This window comes from Argentina silus (assembly GCF_951799395.1).
Source record: "Argentina silus genome assembly, chromosome: 7".
Lineage (NCBI taxonomy): Eukaryota > Metazoa > Chordata > Actinopteri > Argentiniformes > Argentinidae > Argentina > Argentina silus.
In genome coordinates, this window is record NC_139661.1 from 2270001 (window position 1) to 2287515 (window position 17515).

At 43.8% G+C, this 17515-nt stretch overlaps 2 protein-coding genes across 2 annotated transcripts; both read left to right on the plus strand.

The window, feature by feature from the left end:
* Positions 1 to 668: 668 nt before the first annotated feature.
* On the plus strand, positions 669 to 2534 carry zbtb26 (zinc finger and BTB domain containing 26). The gene has a single exon (XM_083673085.1). It carries the CDS (start codon positions 675 to 677, stop codon positions 1980 to 1982), a length of 1308 nt encoding a protein of 435 aa, XP_083529211.1. The 5' UTR covers positions 669 to 674; the 3' UTR covers positions 1983 to 2534.
* A 10127-nt stretch (positions 2535 to 12661) lies between these two features.
* On the plus strand, positions 12662 to 16851 carry LOC310806945 (putative G-protein coupled receptor 21; the record flags this gene model as incomplete). Its single annotated transcript, XM_083673225.1, has 4 exons — positions 12662 to 13701; positions 13791 to 13880; positions 15013 to 15129; positions 16740 to 16851. The coding sequence occupies 4 exons, from the start codon at positions 12662 to 12664 to the stop codon at positions 16849 to 16851; spliced, it is 1359 nt and encodes a 452-aa protein (XP_083529351.1).
* Positions 16852 to 17515: the final 664 nt, after the last annotated feature.

A 17515-nucleotide genomic window follows, 5' to 3' on the forward strand; every position in this document is an offset into this window, starting at 1 on the left:
CTAGATCTAGATGTAACGCGATGGGTTCAGAGAAACGCTCATTAAATAGGAACTATCGTTTAACAGAAAGCATAATGATGGCTGTGTCCATATTTGATTTAAATAATAAAAAATAAAAAAATAAATTTGCCGTTTTGAATGTGGGCTAAATCTTAAATCATGTCTGAAGGTTATTATAGGCGTCTATTTTGCTGTGTCATCAATTCCTCTCAGAAGCATCGGCCAATTGGTCACACATCAATTATAAAGTAGCCTAATTGTGTGGTTTGATTTGTTGTTGCTTTGATCTCTTATTTGCAGTAGCCTAGGTCCTGTTGTTCAAATGCATGTAGAAGGAAATGCTATCAATGTCCAATCAAATAGGTCTGTGTAATTACCATATGGGAACAATGTAAGTTTGATTATTTCTCTGCAAAACGTCTCTACAGACATTAGAATAAAGAGAGGATCTGCTAATCAATCACATACTATTTTGTTTGGACAATAAACATGACTCAATGCCTTTGAAGCTGCATACATTACTTCACAAGGGTGAAAGCCGTACACATCTTAATAGCCTACATATGCTTCTGCATTTTACTAAGCTTGGAACATAATCCTCGAAAACCCTTCAAAAGTTGCAGATCTTCACATGACCCTGTGTTTTGCTCCCAGCAGGCCTGCTACAGAGCGCCATGGCCCAGAATCAGGTGATTCTGCAGTTCCGCTTCGCCACGTTCGGAGACTCCATGCTGCAGAAGATGAGCCTCCTCCGCCGCCAGAGCCGCTTCTGTGACGTCACCGTCCGCATCAACGACCTAGAGGTGCCCGGTCACCGGGTGGTGTTGGCCGCGGGGTCCTCTTTCCTCCGGGACCAGTTCATCCTCCAGGACTCGCGGGAGGTCCAGATATCCATGATCCAGGAGGCGGAGGTGGGCCGGCAGCTGCTGCTATCCTGCTACACGGGCCACCTGGAGTTCCCAGAGCTGGAGCTGGTCAACTACCTGACTGTGGCCAGCTTCCTACAGATGGGCCACATCGTGGAGCAGTGCACCCAAGCCCTCAAGAAGTTCATCAAGCCTCGGGAGGTGCAGCAGCAACAGCAACAGCAGCAGCAGGAGGAGGCGGAGACCCTCCCCTCCCGCCAGAGAGCACTGGAGCATCCCCAAGCACATGCTGTTCATCATGTGGTGGAAGATGATGATGGTGATGATGGTGAGGAAGAGGACGATGATGTGATCATCCAACCCAGGACTCCTCCTCAGAGACGCCAGAGGAGAGACCAGGCGGAGGGTGAGGAGAGCTCCATCACCATAGTGAAGGTGGAGTCTGTGTGTGAGCGCGTGTCGGACATGACAGAGCACCCCGCCACCGCGGGGCGCTTCCCCAGTAGCCCCCCCACATCGCTACACACCCCCGAACCCCAGCACTCTCTCATCAACTCCACCGTGGACACCCGGGCCAGCGACATGGCAGTGCCACCCATGTCAGGGTACCCGCTCAGCCCCCCTCCTCCACCCACCCCCACGGGGAAAGCCAACCCCAAGTCCCTGCAGTGGTACCACCAGTGCCCAAAATGTGCCCGCGTCTTCCGCCAGCTGGAGAACTATGCCAACCACCTGAAGATGCACAAGCTGTTCATGTGTCTGCTGTGCGGCAAAACGTTCACCCAGAAGGGCAACCTGCACCGGCACATGCGCGTACACGCGGGCATCAAGCCCTTCCAGTGTAAGATCTGTGGCAAGACCTTCACTCAGAAGTGTTCCCTGCTGGACCACCTCAACCTACACAGTGGAGACAAACCTCACCGCTGTAACTACTGTGACATGGTGTTCGCTCACAAACCTGTTCTCCGGAAACACCTCAAACAGATCCACGGCAAGAACAGTTTTGACAATGCCAACGAGCGTAGCTTGCACGACGGTGCTCTGGACTTTGAGTACGGGCGACTACAGGACTGTAGTCTTGACAATAAGCCTGTTCTGATGGAGGACTCGCTTTAGTCGCTACGGTATTGTGTGTTTTCTGTCTTAAGTCTGCCGTAGTGGCTGCGTGTTTGCTCAAATGTACAAATTGTATCATACAGCACTTGAAAGTTACACTGAAATGCAGAAAAGAGTTACTGTAAAGACATATGTGTTTTACAGCCATGTTGATTTTGTAAATTTCATAACATACTGCTATTTATAAAAGCTGCTCTGGTAAAAGCTGCTCTGTGATGTATTATTTTTTTTTTATAAATGTACAGTATTTGCTTACTTTAGGCCTGCTTATGTGAACAGAATGTAAAACAAATGGATTTTTAAGCAGAGGATACTGCAAGCTTTACAAATGTGTGCTAAGTATATAATGCCAATGTTACATTTCAGTCAATGCACAATGTATTCTGTGTGAAAAGAGTAAATGCCAAAATATTTGAACTGAAATGATTTTTCTCTCCTCAGGATTATTTTTTGCCTAAGGTACCGTAGGACCAAAGTGATGACATTGTGTCTGATAGTACATATCATCAATGCCTGTTTTGAAAAAATTAGGTAGACAATAAAGTATTATAGATTGTGTATTACTGTGGGATTACCAGTAGGTTCTGTCATTCCTTAAGTGAGCTACCACAATGTTTTCCCCTCCTTCAGTCCTCTTAGCTTATCTGGTAGATCTGAATAGGTATAAGTAAGTGCTCTATTTTTTTCCCACTACAATCTTATATTGATTTCACCTACCCCAATCATCTGAGAACTGTCAAGCAGAGAGAATGAGGTCTCAAGAGAGGGAGGAAGAGGACGCATCTGTTTGAAATGTAGCCATATGGGAAAATCAGCCTTTTTTCAAAAGCATTAGCATCACTTCTCCAGCAGAGGGAACTATTGTATACCATACCACCATACCATACCATCATGATGATGACAACCACTTGGCTGGCCACTGTGGTTGTACCACGGTGTCACTGATGCTACAGTCATTTAAGACTGTAGATGTTCAGATACTCCATCACATACATTTCTTTTAAGGGTTATCATATTTTAGTAAATGGCTCATTTGTTAACGCTTCTTTTCATCCGCTCCTCCATTCAGCCATCAATATCACTATTGTTTCATATGGTGCCTTATGAATAGATGTATTCACCAAGTAGCACTGATATCGTGTATAATATGAATAGCTGTGGAATGGACCCCCTAAGAGTTTGTCTTTGACCACTGCTGGTGTGTGTGTGTGTGTGTGTGTGTGTGTGTGTGTGTGTGTGTGTGTGTGTGTGTGTGTGTGCAGGTGCTCTGGTGCATGGAGGCATGGAGGCATAGAGGCATGGTCTGTGGGCAGCTGGCGAATCTTCGTACTCCTCTCCAATCACTCAAGCAGACAGGATCCGCTTGGCTGCAGCTCTACTCCACAATGCTGAGTCTTGGCTCACTCAGTCTTACTGTAGTCAGCTCCTATGGCTAACTGTGTGTCCGTTGTTCAACACAGTGCTTATCTGCCAACGTCTTTGCATTGTTTTATTGTATAGCTATTGATTCCAGTGGCTTTGGAGTTACGCTTGCTTACATATGTGGATACTCTGATACTCTGTGTGTGTGTGTGTGTGTGTGTGTGTGTGTGTGTGTGTGTGTGTGTGTGTGTGTGCCCCCACAGCCCTTAAGCAGCAGCCGCAAGAGGAAATCAGCTTTAAGAAATCCAATTAATCTAATAAATTCAATTGGCCAAAAATTCCCTATGTGCATGTGAAGGAATCTTATAATTTAGTTATCAGTATGCACAATGGCTACAAAGTTACCCTTGTGTGAAAGTAATGAAGAACACCGAATGATAACTCAAATGATTGCAATATTAACAAGAAAATGAGCTGTCCACCATGATAAGGCGGAAAGATTATTCACAGGTACAATGGCTTACTACGTCTACTTCAAATGGAATATTTGAAATGTATTACCAGTCTGGGACTTGTTTTTTCCATCTTTTGCTTTTAGACTGTGGTCATTGTTTTTATAAATGGGCCGTTTTATTGCAACATGGACCCCTTTGTTAAACAACTCGTCTAGGAATAGCTCCAAACGACCTATTTTAGTGTCAAACATCGCCATTTCCTCCCATTAGTCACTCAGTGGAAGCTCAGTGCTGCTTTTGTTCGGAGGTGGACGTTTTAAAGAGGACCTCGCGGCTATTTGTCTCAGAGCTTACTGTCTGTGGACATGGCGACATTCATTTGATTATACATATTGAGGATGAAATATGTTTTCCTTGTAATGGTCCCTGTCCCCATTTGACTCCCCCCCCCTCCGGATGTTTGAACTCAAATCAAACAGATGTCAGACATATCACACTGGGGACATACAGTACTGTACAATGTAGCCTACTGTGGCACAGAATATTGTATAGTATAATACTGCTTTTATATATTTTAACAAGTGAGACCTACATAGTTCTACCAACTATTGAGTCATGCAATCATCCATTCCACTGGTTCAAGTTGGGACCCAAACATGGATTGGAAATGCACAGCACTTTAATATGAATGGAAGAAACAGATCAAGGCATTGGAATGAAATGTGTGTAGACTGAGTTGTTTTGTGGATTGAAAGGTTGTTAGATTGTTCTGGTTGGTTGGATGGACAGACATCTAGAGATCTAGGGTCAGTTTCCAGAAAGCTTTTAAACACTATGATCAGCATCTTAAGCATTCTAGGCTATGGACATAATCATGTTTGTGAAACTCACTCCAGATCAGTTAATAGATGGATATACAGTGCCCTGTGTAAGTAATGGGACAGTGAAGCATTTGTTCTTCTTTCAGCTCTACAGTCCAAAACTTTGGATTTGAAATCAAACTCCCTAGTTGCTATGACAGCATGTTTTGTCTTACTGTATGATGTAGAGCCATCCAATGAATTTGGAGGCATTTGCTTGCATTCGAGCAGACAAGATGTTTCTGTACAATTCTGTACACACAGAATACATTCTGCTGCTGCCATCAGCAGTTACAATCATCAATTAAGACAAGTTAGCAAGTTCTAGTGGCAGCTATACATGTCCAAACCTAACACCCCTTGCACCATGTTTCACAGATGAGATGGTATGTTGTAAATCTTGGCTAGATAATTTTTTTTTCCAAACCTTCCTCTTGCATTCACTCTGGTCCATGTTCATCTTATCTGTCCACAATACCTTTTTCCAGACCTCTGCAGGTTTTTTAAGTACTTTTTAGCAAACGGTAACCTGACCATCCTTTTTGAGGATAACTAGTGGTTTGGACCTTGCAGTGAGGCATTTGTAGTTTGGCTGGTGACGTATTCTGCGGATGATAGTCTCTGACACATTCGTGCCAACCTCTTGGAGAGTGTTCCTGATCTGTGGGACAGTTGTTTTGGGGGTTTTCTTAATTATGATGAGCATTCTTAATTCATCCACTGTGGAAGTCTTCCTTGGCCTACTAGCCCGTTTGTGATTGCTGAGCTCACCAGTGCCTTTTTTTCTTTTTAATGATCCTCATGTTGACAGACACCAATAGCAGACTTCAAAGGCACAACACAAAGCCTAGAATCAACACTAGACATTGACAGCTCTCTTGTGCCTGCACACATGATGTGATGGAACACACTTGACTTACCAGAAACACCTGTCAAGTCAATTGTCCCATTACTTTTGGGTACCCTAAAATAGGGGGACTATGCATAAAACATGTTGTAATTTCTGAATGGTGAAGTATCAAGTTCAAGTTTCTTGTTACGTCTCATACACAAGTGCAGGGAGTAAAATTCTTAGGCTTGGTTCCATGACAATGCAGCATACAAAAATACAAATAAGCAGTAGGTAATGAAATAAGGTCAAGACAATAAGTGACAAAAGTACAAGACAAGTGAGGCAGTTGGACAGTGACAGTTGTTGGAGACACATAGGACAATAGCAGACTGTAACCAATACTGTAACTGAAACCAATATGTACACAAATACCATCAAATAAAATCGGAGAATCTCAACTTTAACCTCAGAGTAATTGTTCGATAACCCTAAAATCCAAACTTTTGGATTGTAGAGCCAAAAGAAGAAAAAATGTATTCCGTACTCTATCGAACAAGGAGGTGTCGAGCACTACCCCGACAGAGAACCTTAGAAAGAGTCAACAATGGACAAGAGGGAGCTGTGCAGTAAAGGACTAGGAGGTATCTCTAGAAGTCCTTCATCTACTAACTGACCGGCAGTTAGTGGATGTCTCCACTCTTCAGTATGATGTATGATGACTTCTCAGTCTGTCCAAACAGTCAGATCTTCCTAGAACTTGGCAAGGTCAAGTTCTAGGAAGAAAACAGTATTTCTTTGTAAGAATGATCAATCAAATCATAATATAGTCTGATATCCACCTCATTAAGACAATCATTTTCTCTGATACAAACAGCACATACGTCTGTACTCAACGTGTTTTATATGGGAATGACGCACTATTATGACCAGTCCTTGAGATCAACAGCTGATCCAGGTCACTGTTTATGAGTATACACATACAAGTTTCATTGTTCATTTCGCTATAGGCATTTTGTGAAAGTGCCGATCTTTTAAACATTGAAAAGTATAAATACATTCAACAGCTTCAGAGATTAGTTTATAGTGACTTGGATGACTAAAGACAAATGTTGTATCATGTTAAATGGTAAAGTTACTGTACAAGACCATGTTCCTCATGTTCCTAATGCACACTGTACACTATGTGGTTTATTTGTTGATCTACACATTATTCATCTCATACTGTGAGACTGTACTGGCCTGAGACTAGACTAGATTAAGACTAGACTGAACTGGACAAGAATAGATAACTTTAGGCTATACTGGACTGGACTGGACAACTCTAGGTTGTACTGGACTGGACTGGACTGGACAACTCTTGGTTGTACTGGATTGGACTGGACTGGACAACTCTAGGTTGCACTGGACTGGACTGGACTGGACTGGATTAGGAGAGAGACACCTGGTATATCCTTGTGTCCTGGGGTGAACCACAATATGGACACAATCAACAAAGAGCTAGCTATCAATAAGTATTATAAAACAAGGTAGCATTCACCCCCACTACCCCCTTGTACAAGTTTCTCTCCTGTTAATAAAAAAGAAATCCTTCTTCATTGTAGCATTGTGACTGCCTATGGCCCCTGGTCTGAGCATTGATTACGTTATCTTATGATGACTGATGGATAGATGATTCACTTACTTAGTCGCTTTGGATAAAGGCGTCTGCTAAATGCCATAAATGTAATGTAAATGACTCTTCTTTCCTAATAAAATGATGTACAGTATGTAATCTTAATAAGATATATACTAAAATAGAATTACAGTATTTCACGGAAACTATAAACTGATCATGCATTATAAAGTGCTTAGATCTGCAACTGATTTTTTCTCTGAATGTCAGGATGTAAAGGGCTAGAGAGAAACAGAGTGTTTGTTTGTATGTGTGTATGTGTGTGTGTGTGTGTGTGTGTGTGTGTGTGTGTGTGTGTGTGTGTGTATGTGTGTGTGTGTGTGTGTGTGTGTGTGTGTGTGTGCATGCGTGTGTGCATGCGTGTGTGTGACTGTGCGTGTGTGCATACATGCATTTTAAGTGCCCTTGAGTAGATGCTTGCTCGGTGCAGTACAACTAGTATAATAGCCCTAAAAGGTCAAACCCTGCCCAGCCGATGGGGATTGCAAATTATTTTTACTCAGGTCTGCTGCTGGCTCTGGTTTGTCAAAAAGCAAAGACACATCTTTTTAAAATTGTACCAATCTCACTAATTCACTCTCTCCTCTCTCCATTCCCTTCGCACAAACCTCTATTCAAGTAACTGACAACCACCCATGTGAATTTTCTTTAGTGTCTTCCTCCATTGTGTCTCTCCCATTGTCTCTCTGCTTGCTCAGACAGCGATGAATGTGGTTCACTAGAGCCATTCAAAGATCATACAGTATCCACTTCACCCAGACATACAAGGAGTAGTCCCCTCAAGCATATTTCTCTCTTTCAACAATGCTGGTTTCTGCTCTACTTATAAAGAACTCTGGGAGTGAGAGTGAGAATCTTTACGCACAGGTATATCACATCGGTGACTCAGACAATGTAGCGGGATTGTATTTGAGGGATTGTACAGCATTCATGTGAAGTCCAGTGAAATGCACAGAGGAGAGGATGAAATAGTCTTCTTGTTGATGTTGAATTTCTAAATACTTTGATTAATCAAATGTTCTTAAACTTGAAAGCATTGCATGGTAGTTGAAATGGCATTTCCCTTTGTTATCTTGCTGTTATTTTAACTTTTTTTCTTTTTTTCTGTTCCTCGTATACTGTATACATTTGTCTAATTGAAGAAATCAGTAAGGTGGGGGAAATGAGAGAGAGATATTTCTAATCTCTCGTCACGCAAAGCTGTGGGTTAAGACTCTGGGATGGTTAAATGCACCCAGTTCTGTTAATATCCCACTTCCATTTCCATTTCCCACTCCTATTACTCTCAGTCATTGTTCTTAATCAAAATCTTGGGATTAATACAATTTTAAAAAAGGCTTGGAAATCTAATTAAAAGAGATTCTAAAAATAGCCCTTGTCTGCCAGCTGTGGCAATTAGTAAAGCTCACTATGGGGGTTTCCACAGAGAGCGAGAGAGAGTGTGTCTGTGTGTGTGTGTGTGTGTGTGTGTGTGTGTGTGTGAGTGTGTGTGTGTGTGTGTGTGTGTGTGTGTGGGTTGCTGTGTCTTGCCTTTGTTTGATGCAACAGCAGTGCTGAAATTATTCAGATCTTAGGAGGAAGAACTCTGAGTGATAGTCCCCACGATGAAAGAGTGTTTATACCACTGCAGAGAATAATTTAATCTAAATCCTCCCTCGAAGACAACAATAGAATGTAATTATGTGATTATGATGAGTTCAATGAGCAGCTTACTATATTTTAACGGTTTGTTTCACACTCTTAGTTGCTCCCTAGTTAGTTGCCACAGCCAGCATCACATTCAAAGATCTCCAACAGAGGAAAACTGCATTTGACTCCTTACACATTAAGTCTTGCTCATTATGACCATAAGGTGGTAATGATAGTCCTAAGGTTAAACAGCATTCATGTTTCTTATGTAACACTGTATGCATTTTGCAGTATATGTTACAACACCTGCTTTATAATATGCTTTAGTAGGCCTACCTCTGTGGAACTAACCCAGCCTGATTCTCCAGCCTATCACTCTGTTTGCTGTGTTATGTCAGTAATGCTTTAAGAGCTGGTAAGTATCATTACATTAAGAGTCCACTGCTTCTCACTGCCAGACAGAGTCAGCCATAGCAGGAGTGAGGCTCTGCAGCTTATGGGAATGGAGCAGCCTGGGAGCTTAACATTGGAGGTCAGAGTAAAAGGGTCAGGGTCAGGGGTCAGAGTTAAGTGGTTATGCAGTAATGTATTAAAGAGATTGAGCGCGATCTTTATGAGTATGTGTATTTTTTCAACCTCACGGTTAGGGCCCGGATGGTTGATGTAAAGTTCGCGATTCTATGAACTGAATCACTGTCTTATCTCATTCAGCTACGGAATCCCTGTTTATCCGCGCCAATATTATGAAAGGCGGCCAATGAGAGGCGGCCATTTTTACTTTCAGTTTCGTGCTTGACATGCCAGTGGCTTGCACTCAGCGAATCCCCACGCACCGACACACACGCGACGGGGAGCCATTTTGGCTCATGAGCGCTCAACTACGGAGGCAGAAATTATACAAATGATCCTGTAGCATCAATCTAAAATGCAGCAGTGTTCTGGTATAAAAAGCACTGGGGTAATATGACTTCATTTTCAGGGTATTCCGATGTGGAATGCAACTCGCTCTCAAGTGGGCTTGCAGTGGTGCATCTGAACTCTAATCGTAGAGGTTAGGTACTTTACAAACTGGCCCATGCAGGGTCACCGGCGAATGCTCATGGGATGAAAAAAATGTTCATCTGTGATCAAATTGTTGATCTTGTTGTTGTTGGTTGTTGCTGTTGTTACTGTTGTTGAGAGGGCTGAATGTCCTCACCTCACTTCTGAGTGTGCATCACATGAAATCATGACTTTTGCATCACATGCAATTATGAAATGATATTTGTTCATCTAATAATTAATACATTGTTTATCGCTTGTTGTTTATGGCCCCCTCTGGGGATCTTCTCTGTGGTTGAGACAGAGGCCATGCAGACAGGTCTTGTAAATGGAAATTGGCCTTGGCACCAGTCACGGACCTCCTAATGCACCATGTGCCTTGGGTTAACTCGATTTGGCTAGAAGGTCATACAGTAATCTGGCGGCAAAAAGACTGTTTCTTTGCCAATATGAGTTCGTAGAAACAAGGACAAGGTGGTTAAACAGCAATGAATTATGGATAGTGTGTGTGTGTGTGTGTGTGTGTGTGTGTGTGTGTGTGTGTGTGTGTACAGTATACAGTATACAGTAAGGGTGTGTGTGTGTGTGTGTGTGTGTGTGTTGTTTCTCTCTCTCCTGTTATACTGTATATATACAGTACTGTACTCTGTATACGTGCTGCTTCATATGCCATAATATAATTTCCTACTATTTACCCTATCTGTTTACCCTATCTTAATAAAGCTCTGGCCATCAGAGATACAGTATACACTGAAGCATGACCTTTCTGTTAAGCTGATAACTAGGAGGCACTGCACAGGAAATGAGGTCACCTCGTCCCTGGATGGACTGTTTACTCTGCGTTTTTATGGTTCCCGTGGTAACGTTAGGGGCGAGAGGTGTGGGTTGACGTTTACACACACTGTGGGGTGTAGAACAGCTCAGCGCTTGTTTAAGGGGTTCGGTCCCAGTTCAGTCCATGATGTGGGCAGATGTGCGTGCACTGACCCCTGACCCAGAAGTAAACACCAACCCCCCCCAACACGCGCCATGTGGTGAGGGATAACAAACCACCTCTGAATGCTCGCTCTGTTCCTCTCCACCGACTCACAGCACAGCAGGTTGTGGGGATGTGGAATGATAACTATCATCTTCCCATGATAAAACAGTCATATTAGCCACACTGTTAGCCTCGGTCATGTAGTGAGCTATTGACAGGGGGAGTGGTAGCATTGTGTTTGGTTATAATCTGCATTGGTCGGTCCACATTCGTGTTATCAGATTTTCCCCCTCCCTCTCTTGCTTTCTTTCTCCTCTCTCTCTTTCTCTCTCTCTCTCTCGCTCTTTTTTTCTCTCTCTCTCTCTCTCTCTCATTCCACTTATTGGGGTGTGGTACTATGTCTAAAAAGGCCTCACGGCTGCATCAGTTCCCTCCCTGATCGGTGCTAAATCTGGCAACACTGAGTCTGATCATGCATTTTAATGAGCAGCAGGTGAGCAGTGAGCACAAGAGAAAAGCATTGTCTCCTCCTTTATGTTTTCTTTCTTTCTCTCTCGCCATTCTTTTCATCTCTCCATCATTACATCCCTGCTTTTATTCTCTCTCTCTCTCTCTCTCTCTCTCTCTCTCTCTCTCTCTCTCTCTCTCTCTCTCTTTCTCTCTCCCATATGCACCCTTTTATGCACAGGTATAGGAATTATATTTTGCCTAATCAAAGGATGGTTTGTCCTTGTGTGCATGTGTGTGTGTGCATGTGCGTGTGTATGCATGTGCGCCTTTGTCTATCTTTCTCTGTTCCTCTGTGTATGCACGTGTACATGTCCATGGATGTACTGTATCTGCACATTGGCACGCGTGTGTGTGTGTGTGTGTGTGTGTTGGGATCCTTGAGAGAGTCTTGTGTGTGCACGTGGGTGGGTGTGCACCGGCTGTGTGGAGAGAGACCTCTTCTCAGCTACTTACTGGCTGAGATCGGAGAGAGGGAGGAGCTCTTTCTCCCTGGCTATTGCTGCTGCAGGCATAGAGCGAGAGAGAGAAAGAGAGCGAGAGCGAGAGAGAGAGAGAGAGAGAAAGAGAGAGAGAGAGAGAGAGGGAGGAGAGGGAAGCACCAGCGCTGCATTGGTGCCACAGTGGAGTACAGTGGTACAGGCTCTTTGCTTAATCTTCCTCTGAAAACACAGTTCAGGCTCACAAGAGGTTTGGAATTAATGAATTAGAGGTTTGGAGTGGAGCTCCTGTTGACATTTCCATCATCGCTGGATGTTTGTGTCTCTTGTCCTATGTTTGTGGATGCGGTGGGATATTGGCTATTCGATACTTCTCTGCATCTCTCTCCTGCCGGGCTGTGTGCTGTACTGAGGAGATCTACGCTCTGCTGCTGCTGCCGCTGCTGCTTCTGGAGGTTTACGACACTGTTTTGATTGGATTGTTTATTTGGCTGTTTTTTTTTTTTTGTTTGTTTCCTTATCTGCTGCCCTGATTGTATTCCCATAGAGGAGTCAGAGATTTTGACTTTGTGATGACGGTTCGGGACTCTGCTTGAATTCCCACCTGCTGATACAGCAGGGACACTAAATTGGACGTCCTGCTTTTGTGTTTTGTGTGTGTGTGTTAGAGCTCAGCTTCCCAAAGCTCTGCAGCTCAGCTAGAAAGGAGTGAGCTCTAGTGGTGGGACTGGTACCAGTGAGCAGACTGTCTACTGCAGCCCCGGTGTTGTGGCCCAAGGCTACCACACCAGACGACTGGACGGTCCTGGTCAGAGTCAGAATCAACTGTAGAGAAACTCTGTGTGTGGGAATCTGAATCTACCAGCAGAACAGAACTGATCATTTTCCCCTGAGGCCCAAACATGAACTCTTCCTCCGATGTGAACCACAGCAGCTCTCCCTTCTGTCTGCTGGGCGTTGGCTACTCCCACACCCTCAATACCTGCGTCTTAGAGGTGGCCGTCATCCTCTTCCTCACGGTCCTCATCATCACCGGCAACCTGGTGGTCATCTTCGTCTTCCACTGTGCCCCGCTCCTCCACCACCACACCACCAGCCACTTCATCCAGACCATGGCCTATGCAGATCTTCTGGTGGGGGTCAGCTGCCTGGTGCCCTCCCTGTCCCTGCTCCACTACCTCCGGGGGCTGGACGAGGAGCTCACCTGTAAGGTGTTCGGCTACCTGGTCTCCGTTCTGAAGAGCGTGTCCATGGCCTCGCTGGCGTGCATCAGCGTGGACCGCTACATCGCCATCACCCAGCCGCTCTCCTACGCCACCCTGGTGACGCCATGCCGTCTCCGTGTCTGCATCGCCCTCATCTGGCTCTACTCTGCCCTCGTCTTCCTGCCGTCCTTCTTTGGCTGGGGGAAGCCTGGATACCACGGGGACATATTTCGATGGTGCGCGGCATCGTGGCAGACCAACCCGGGCTTCAGCTCCTTCATCGTGGTGCTGCTGTACACGCCGGCCGCTCTCACCGTCTGCTTCACCTACGGGAGTATATTCCGCATCTGCCGGCAGCATACCCGCGAGATCACTGAGCGCCACGCCCGCTTCGGCCCCCAGGAGGGCGAGCGGGGCGAGGGCTGCCCGGATAAGCGCTACGCCATGGTGCTGTTCCGCATCACCAGCGTCTTCTACGTCCTGTGGATGCCCTACATCCTCTACTTCCTGCTGGAGAGCGCCGGGCTGTACCGCCATCGCGTGGCCTCCTTCCTCACCACGTGGCTGGCTATCAGCAACAGCTTCTGCAACTGCCTCATCTACAGCCTCTCCAACAGCGTGTTCCGTAAGGGTCTGGGCCGCCTGTTCAGGCCGCTCTGCTCCCCCTGCCTGGGATGCACTGAGGGGACGAAGGCCTGCACTCCCTCCAGCCCACGCCCAGCCCCAACTTGCCATGTGTAAGACGACACAGACGGTTGAGTTTGGTTAGTTCTTTGGCTTTGGCCCCTGGTGTTTTGACATGTCATGGGGTATTCTGATCCCCTAGTGACATGTGTGGAGAACTCTGTGCCCAGCTCAGAGTGGTGCCCATGTCAGCGCCCTTCCTTTCAGAGAGGCCGTTTGCGGGCAAGAGCAGGTGGAGTTTCTCCAGTCATCTCTGGAATGTTCTCCTATGTATGGCAGTCATTTCATGGCTGTATGGATCATGATGTGGGAAGAAGGGTCATGTGGATGATGGTATCTGCATGGAAAATGAGACTAACCCTAACCCAGTGTATGGATTCAAAAGAGGAGCAATTCCACATTAACAGTTTTTGGTGCATCTTTGAATCTTTACTGGCCTAATACTGTATCTTCCAGTTCCAAATGCAAAAAAAATTACAATATCTGACAATACGACTTGTATTGTGTGAACCACTAAAGTGCAAAAGGTTTTTAGCATTATGAATGAGTTATTATCTTTCAACATTGATGCAAGAATCAGCTAATTGTCTTTCTGTTTTTGTGTTCTTTCAGGGTAGAGCTTATCGATGCAAAAAATACTACACTTGAAATACTGTATTATTTCTTTTAAAATAGTATATTTTCAATTTGTAAGTAATAAAAACAACAAGTACTTAAACATCAAATCATTTGATACTTATGTTGGGCACTAGTAGTAGGCCTATAGGCTACAGTAAGGAAGGAGGGCTTGGTGATGAGAACTGGCTGCAGCCCATTTCCCACAGAGAGGATTTGAGGTTTATTCAGGGGCTCATGTGTATTTGATCAAAAGGATTCCTTTCTCTTGAAGTTGGGTGTTAGTAGCAAGCCCCAATAATGTTTATGAAGTATTGAGTTTCGCAAGAGAATGTTGATGTATGAATTAGATGATGTTCCAAGATGGCTGTCGGCATGCCTATTGGCATTGTGGGTTTGTTTATGGATCAGTGTTTGTTGTGTATTCTCAGCAAGGAGACAAGTTTATTTATTGGAGAGCATTGCTCTGTATTCAATGTTTCCCTTCTCAGGTCTTGTGTCAGTTTGTTAAGCGTTTTGGCTGGCACCTTTAGACTGCTCTTGACCTTTGGCCGATGCCTTTAGACTGCTTTTGAGACTGTTGAAATACACTTACACCGAGGATCCATGTAATGCTAAAGCAATATTATAAATAAATCATTCATGTTTATCAGAATTGCATCATGTTAAGCAATCTTCCATGGCACCATACAAAGACATTCATTCTAATGTGTTTATACTCTTCATTCTGAGCCCTTTGGCCCTGATAGCCCTGTAGATAAGTACACAGTGGAGGAGAAGGGCATGACAGAGCCCCTGATTGTGCTCCACAAGAGGAATCTGGAGGCACCAGAGGGTCAGAATGTCCTTCTAGATGTCAGCAAAGGGTATACAGCCTGTGGGTTTCTAAAGGCTTCATGTAAAGTAGCTTCATATGGAGCTGGAGCTCTTGTGATTTTCAAAGGCTTTTGTGTAATGTAGACTTGTGGGTTTCTAAGGGTTTTTATGTGAAGAGCTAGGACATAACTGTACACAATTATGGACTTCCACTCTCTCACACAGAACATGGAACAAGTTAGTGTCAACTTGGCTTAGAAAGCTTTAAGAGGAGCAGGAAGAGATTTGACATGCTCCTATATGGGATTGGCATGTGGAATTTCTATATTTCCAGGAAAGACCCCGATCTCATTGGAGAAATGTTCCAGAAGGTATATCTTTGTAGACTACTACAAAAGCTGTAACATTTAGAATGAATTGTTATGTACTGTACGTTTTTGTTGCAAAACAATGATGGTGGTCCTGTGGTTACCCCTTGATCATCTTGATTATCAAAATCAAGCATCTGATTTTCAAAGATGCTCTTTCCAAAACACTTTTTATGCATGATACTGTTTCAGACAGCGAGAGCTTGGTGAAATCAATACCAATTTTCTGATGATGCTACTGAAAGCAGTTTTTTTTTTACTACGCACTATTTCCTTAATATCATACTGTATACTGTACATTGATGATGTTGTATAAATACTGTAGCTTATTATGTTTCTTGTGGCATATTCTAGTTTTCAGATATGTCACCTTCCAGAAACAACCTTGTAGTTCAAATGAACAGATTTATTAGTGTGTTGGTTTTATGAAATGTTTATGTTTTAGTTGTTGATTTTATGAAATCTTCTGAAAAGTGAAATATATGAACACTTTCAGGAATATGATGAAGTGTGTCTTGTGTAACCTCAACTCTTGATCTGAGAGGGCAGTGGGGTCTTTTTCCCCTCCTTACGCTGCTGTATAGCGGGGGTCTGTGCAATACAATTCCCTGTCCATATCCAACTGGTCTCAAGACTAATGGAAACATATCAAAAACAGTATTACAAAAGGGCTTTTAGTTCTCAGAGCCCATTGGTGAACTGCATTCCGTGCATGTGATCTTCAATCAATGTCCTTCTCTATCTGATTGGACAGTTGTGCTTTACATGGCCCACATGACTGTTCTAGGAGGCGAGCGTGAAGTAGGTTTTCTATAACGCTCTTATGATGTTTTGTCAGGACCATTATCCAATGGTTTGGCTCCAATGTTATCTGCAGTGCAGCGAGCTACAAAAAATGTTGCTGACGTCACCAGCATGTCACATGTCTCTTGAAAATATGTATGAAATATCCAATGCTTATGTTGATCTTGATGATTTTGATGATATTCACTTCAAGTGATCTCTCCTGAATGGTGCATCACTAATATACAGAATGTCCTGGCATATGTTGTTGTGCAGAGATTCATGCACTGTACAATGTGTCTAATGTATGTGAACTGTACGTTGACGACAGCATGGCTGAATAGTTGTGAGACCCTGTGAGAAAACGTTCCATATGCATCATGATTATTACATGATACAGGATCCCACATAGGCTCCTTAAACGCTTTGATGTTTTAAAAAAAAACAAAGAAAACATGTTATGTCAAAGAATATGTTTTTTTCCTGTGGGAAAATTGTGGTGTTGTCAGAATCGGACCAGAGTCAAAAGCTACAGTGTTGATCTCGGGGGACGTGTTTTTTCACGGTGAACCGGACCGCAGTGCCAAATTTGGACCAGTTCTTGGGAGGACGTGGAGTTGAGGGGTGGGGTGGGGGTAGGGGTATGTATTTAGATTGGAACAGAACGACTCCCCCTTGGCTTTGACAACACCACCATCGTAACTGCCCTAATAATGTTGCATTCTAAGGGGCACAGAGTACACAAAATGACAATATGAAATATGTTTCCTGGCTTATTTTTATATAATGGAACAATATTTGCTATGCATCCATTGGAAAGTAGAGAGACTTTTGGCTTGGAGGAGATGTGGAGTACCACAACCAGTATTACTGTACCATAAGTATAGTTTTTTTGATTGCACATTTCAACCGAAATATAAGATGGAACACCTTAACCACGCTGGTAACCCAATGTGAATGAAAAACGACTAAGGGGACTCTTAAAAAAAAATAACTATACCTCTTGTGATGCAAAGTACTGTATGTATTTGATGACCATATTGATGATGTACTTGGATTCTGATTGTTTTATGCAACAAGATGATTAAATATGACACAACCTGCAGGTTTTCTGGCTCATTCTTTGTAGAGAGTGTTGTGCATGTTTCCAGGAAAACATACAGGAGAGCAGGGTTTCTCCACTCTGATCCTCAGGGCACATCATGTTTTACACACTTTTATCAAAAGCGACTTAGAGTACAGTAAGTGCATACATTATATACAGTATATGGTCCCATGGGAATTG

What these genes read in the sequence shown, in the direction of transcription:
- zbtb26 (XM_083673085.1), top strand. Translation starts at nt 675, where the DNA reads ATGGCCCAGAATCAGGTGATTCTGCAGTTCCGCTTCGCCACGTTCGGA.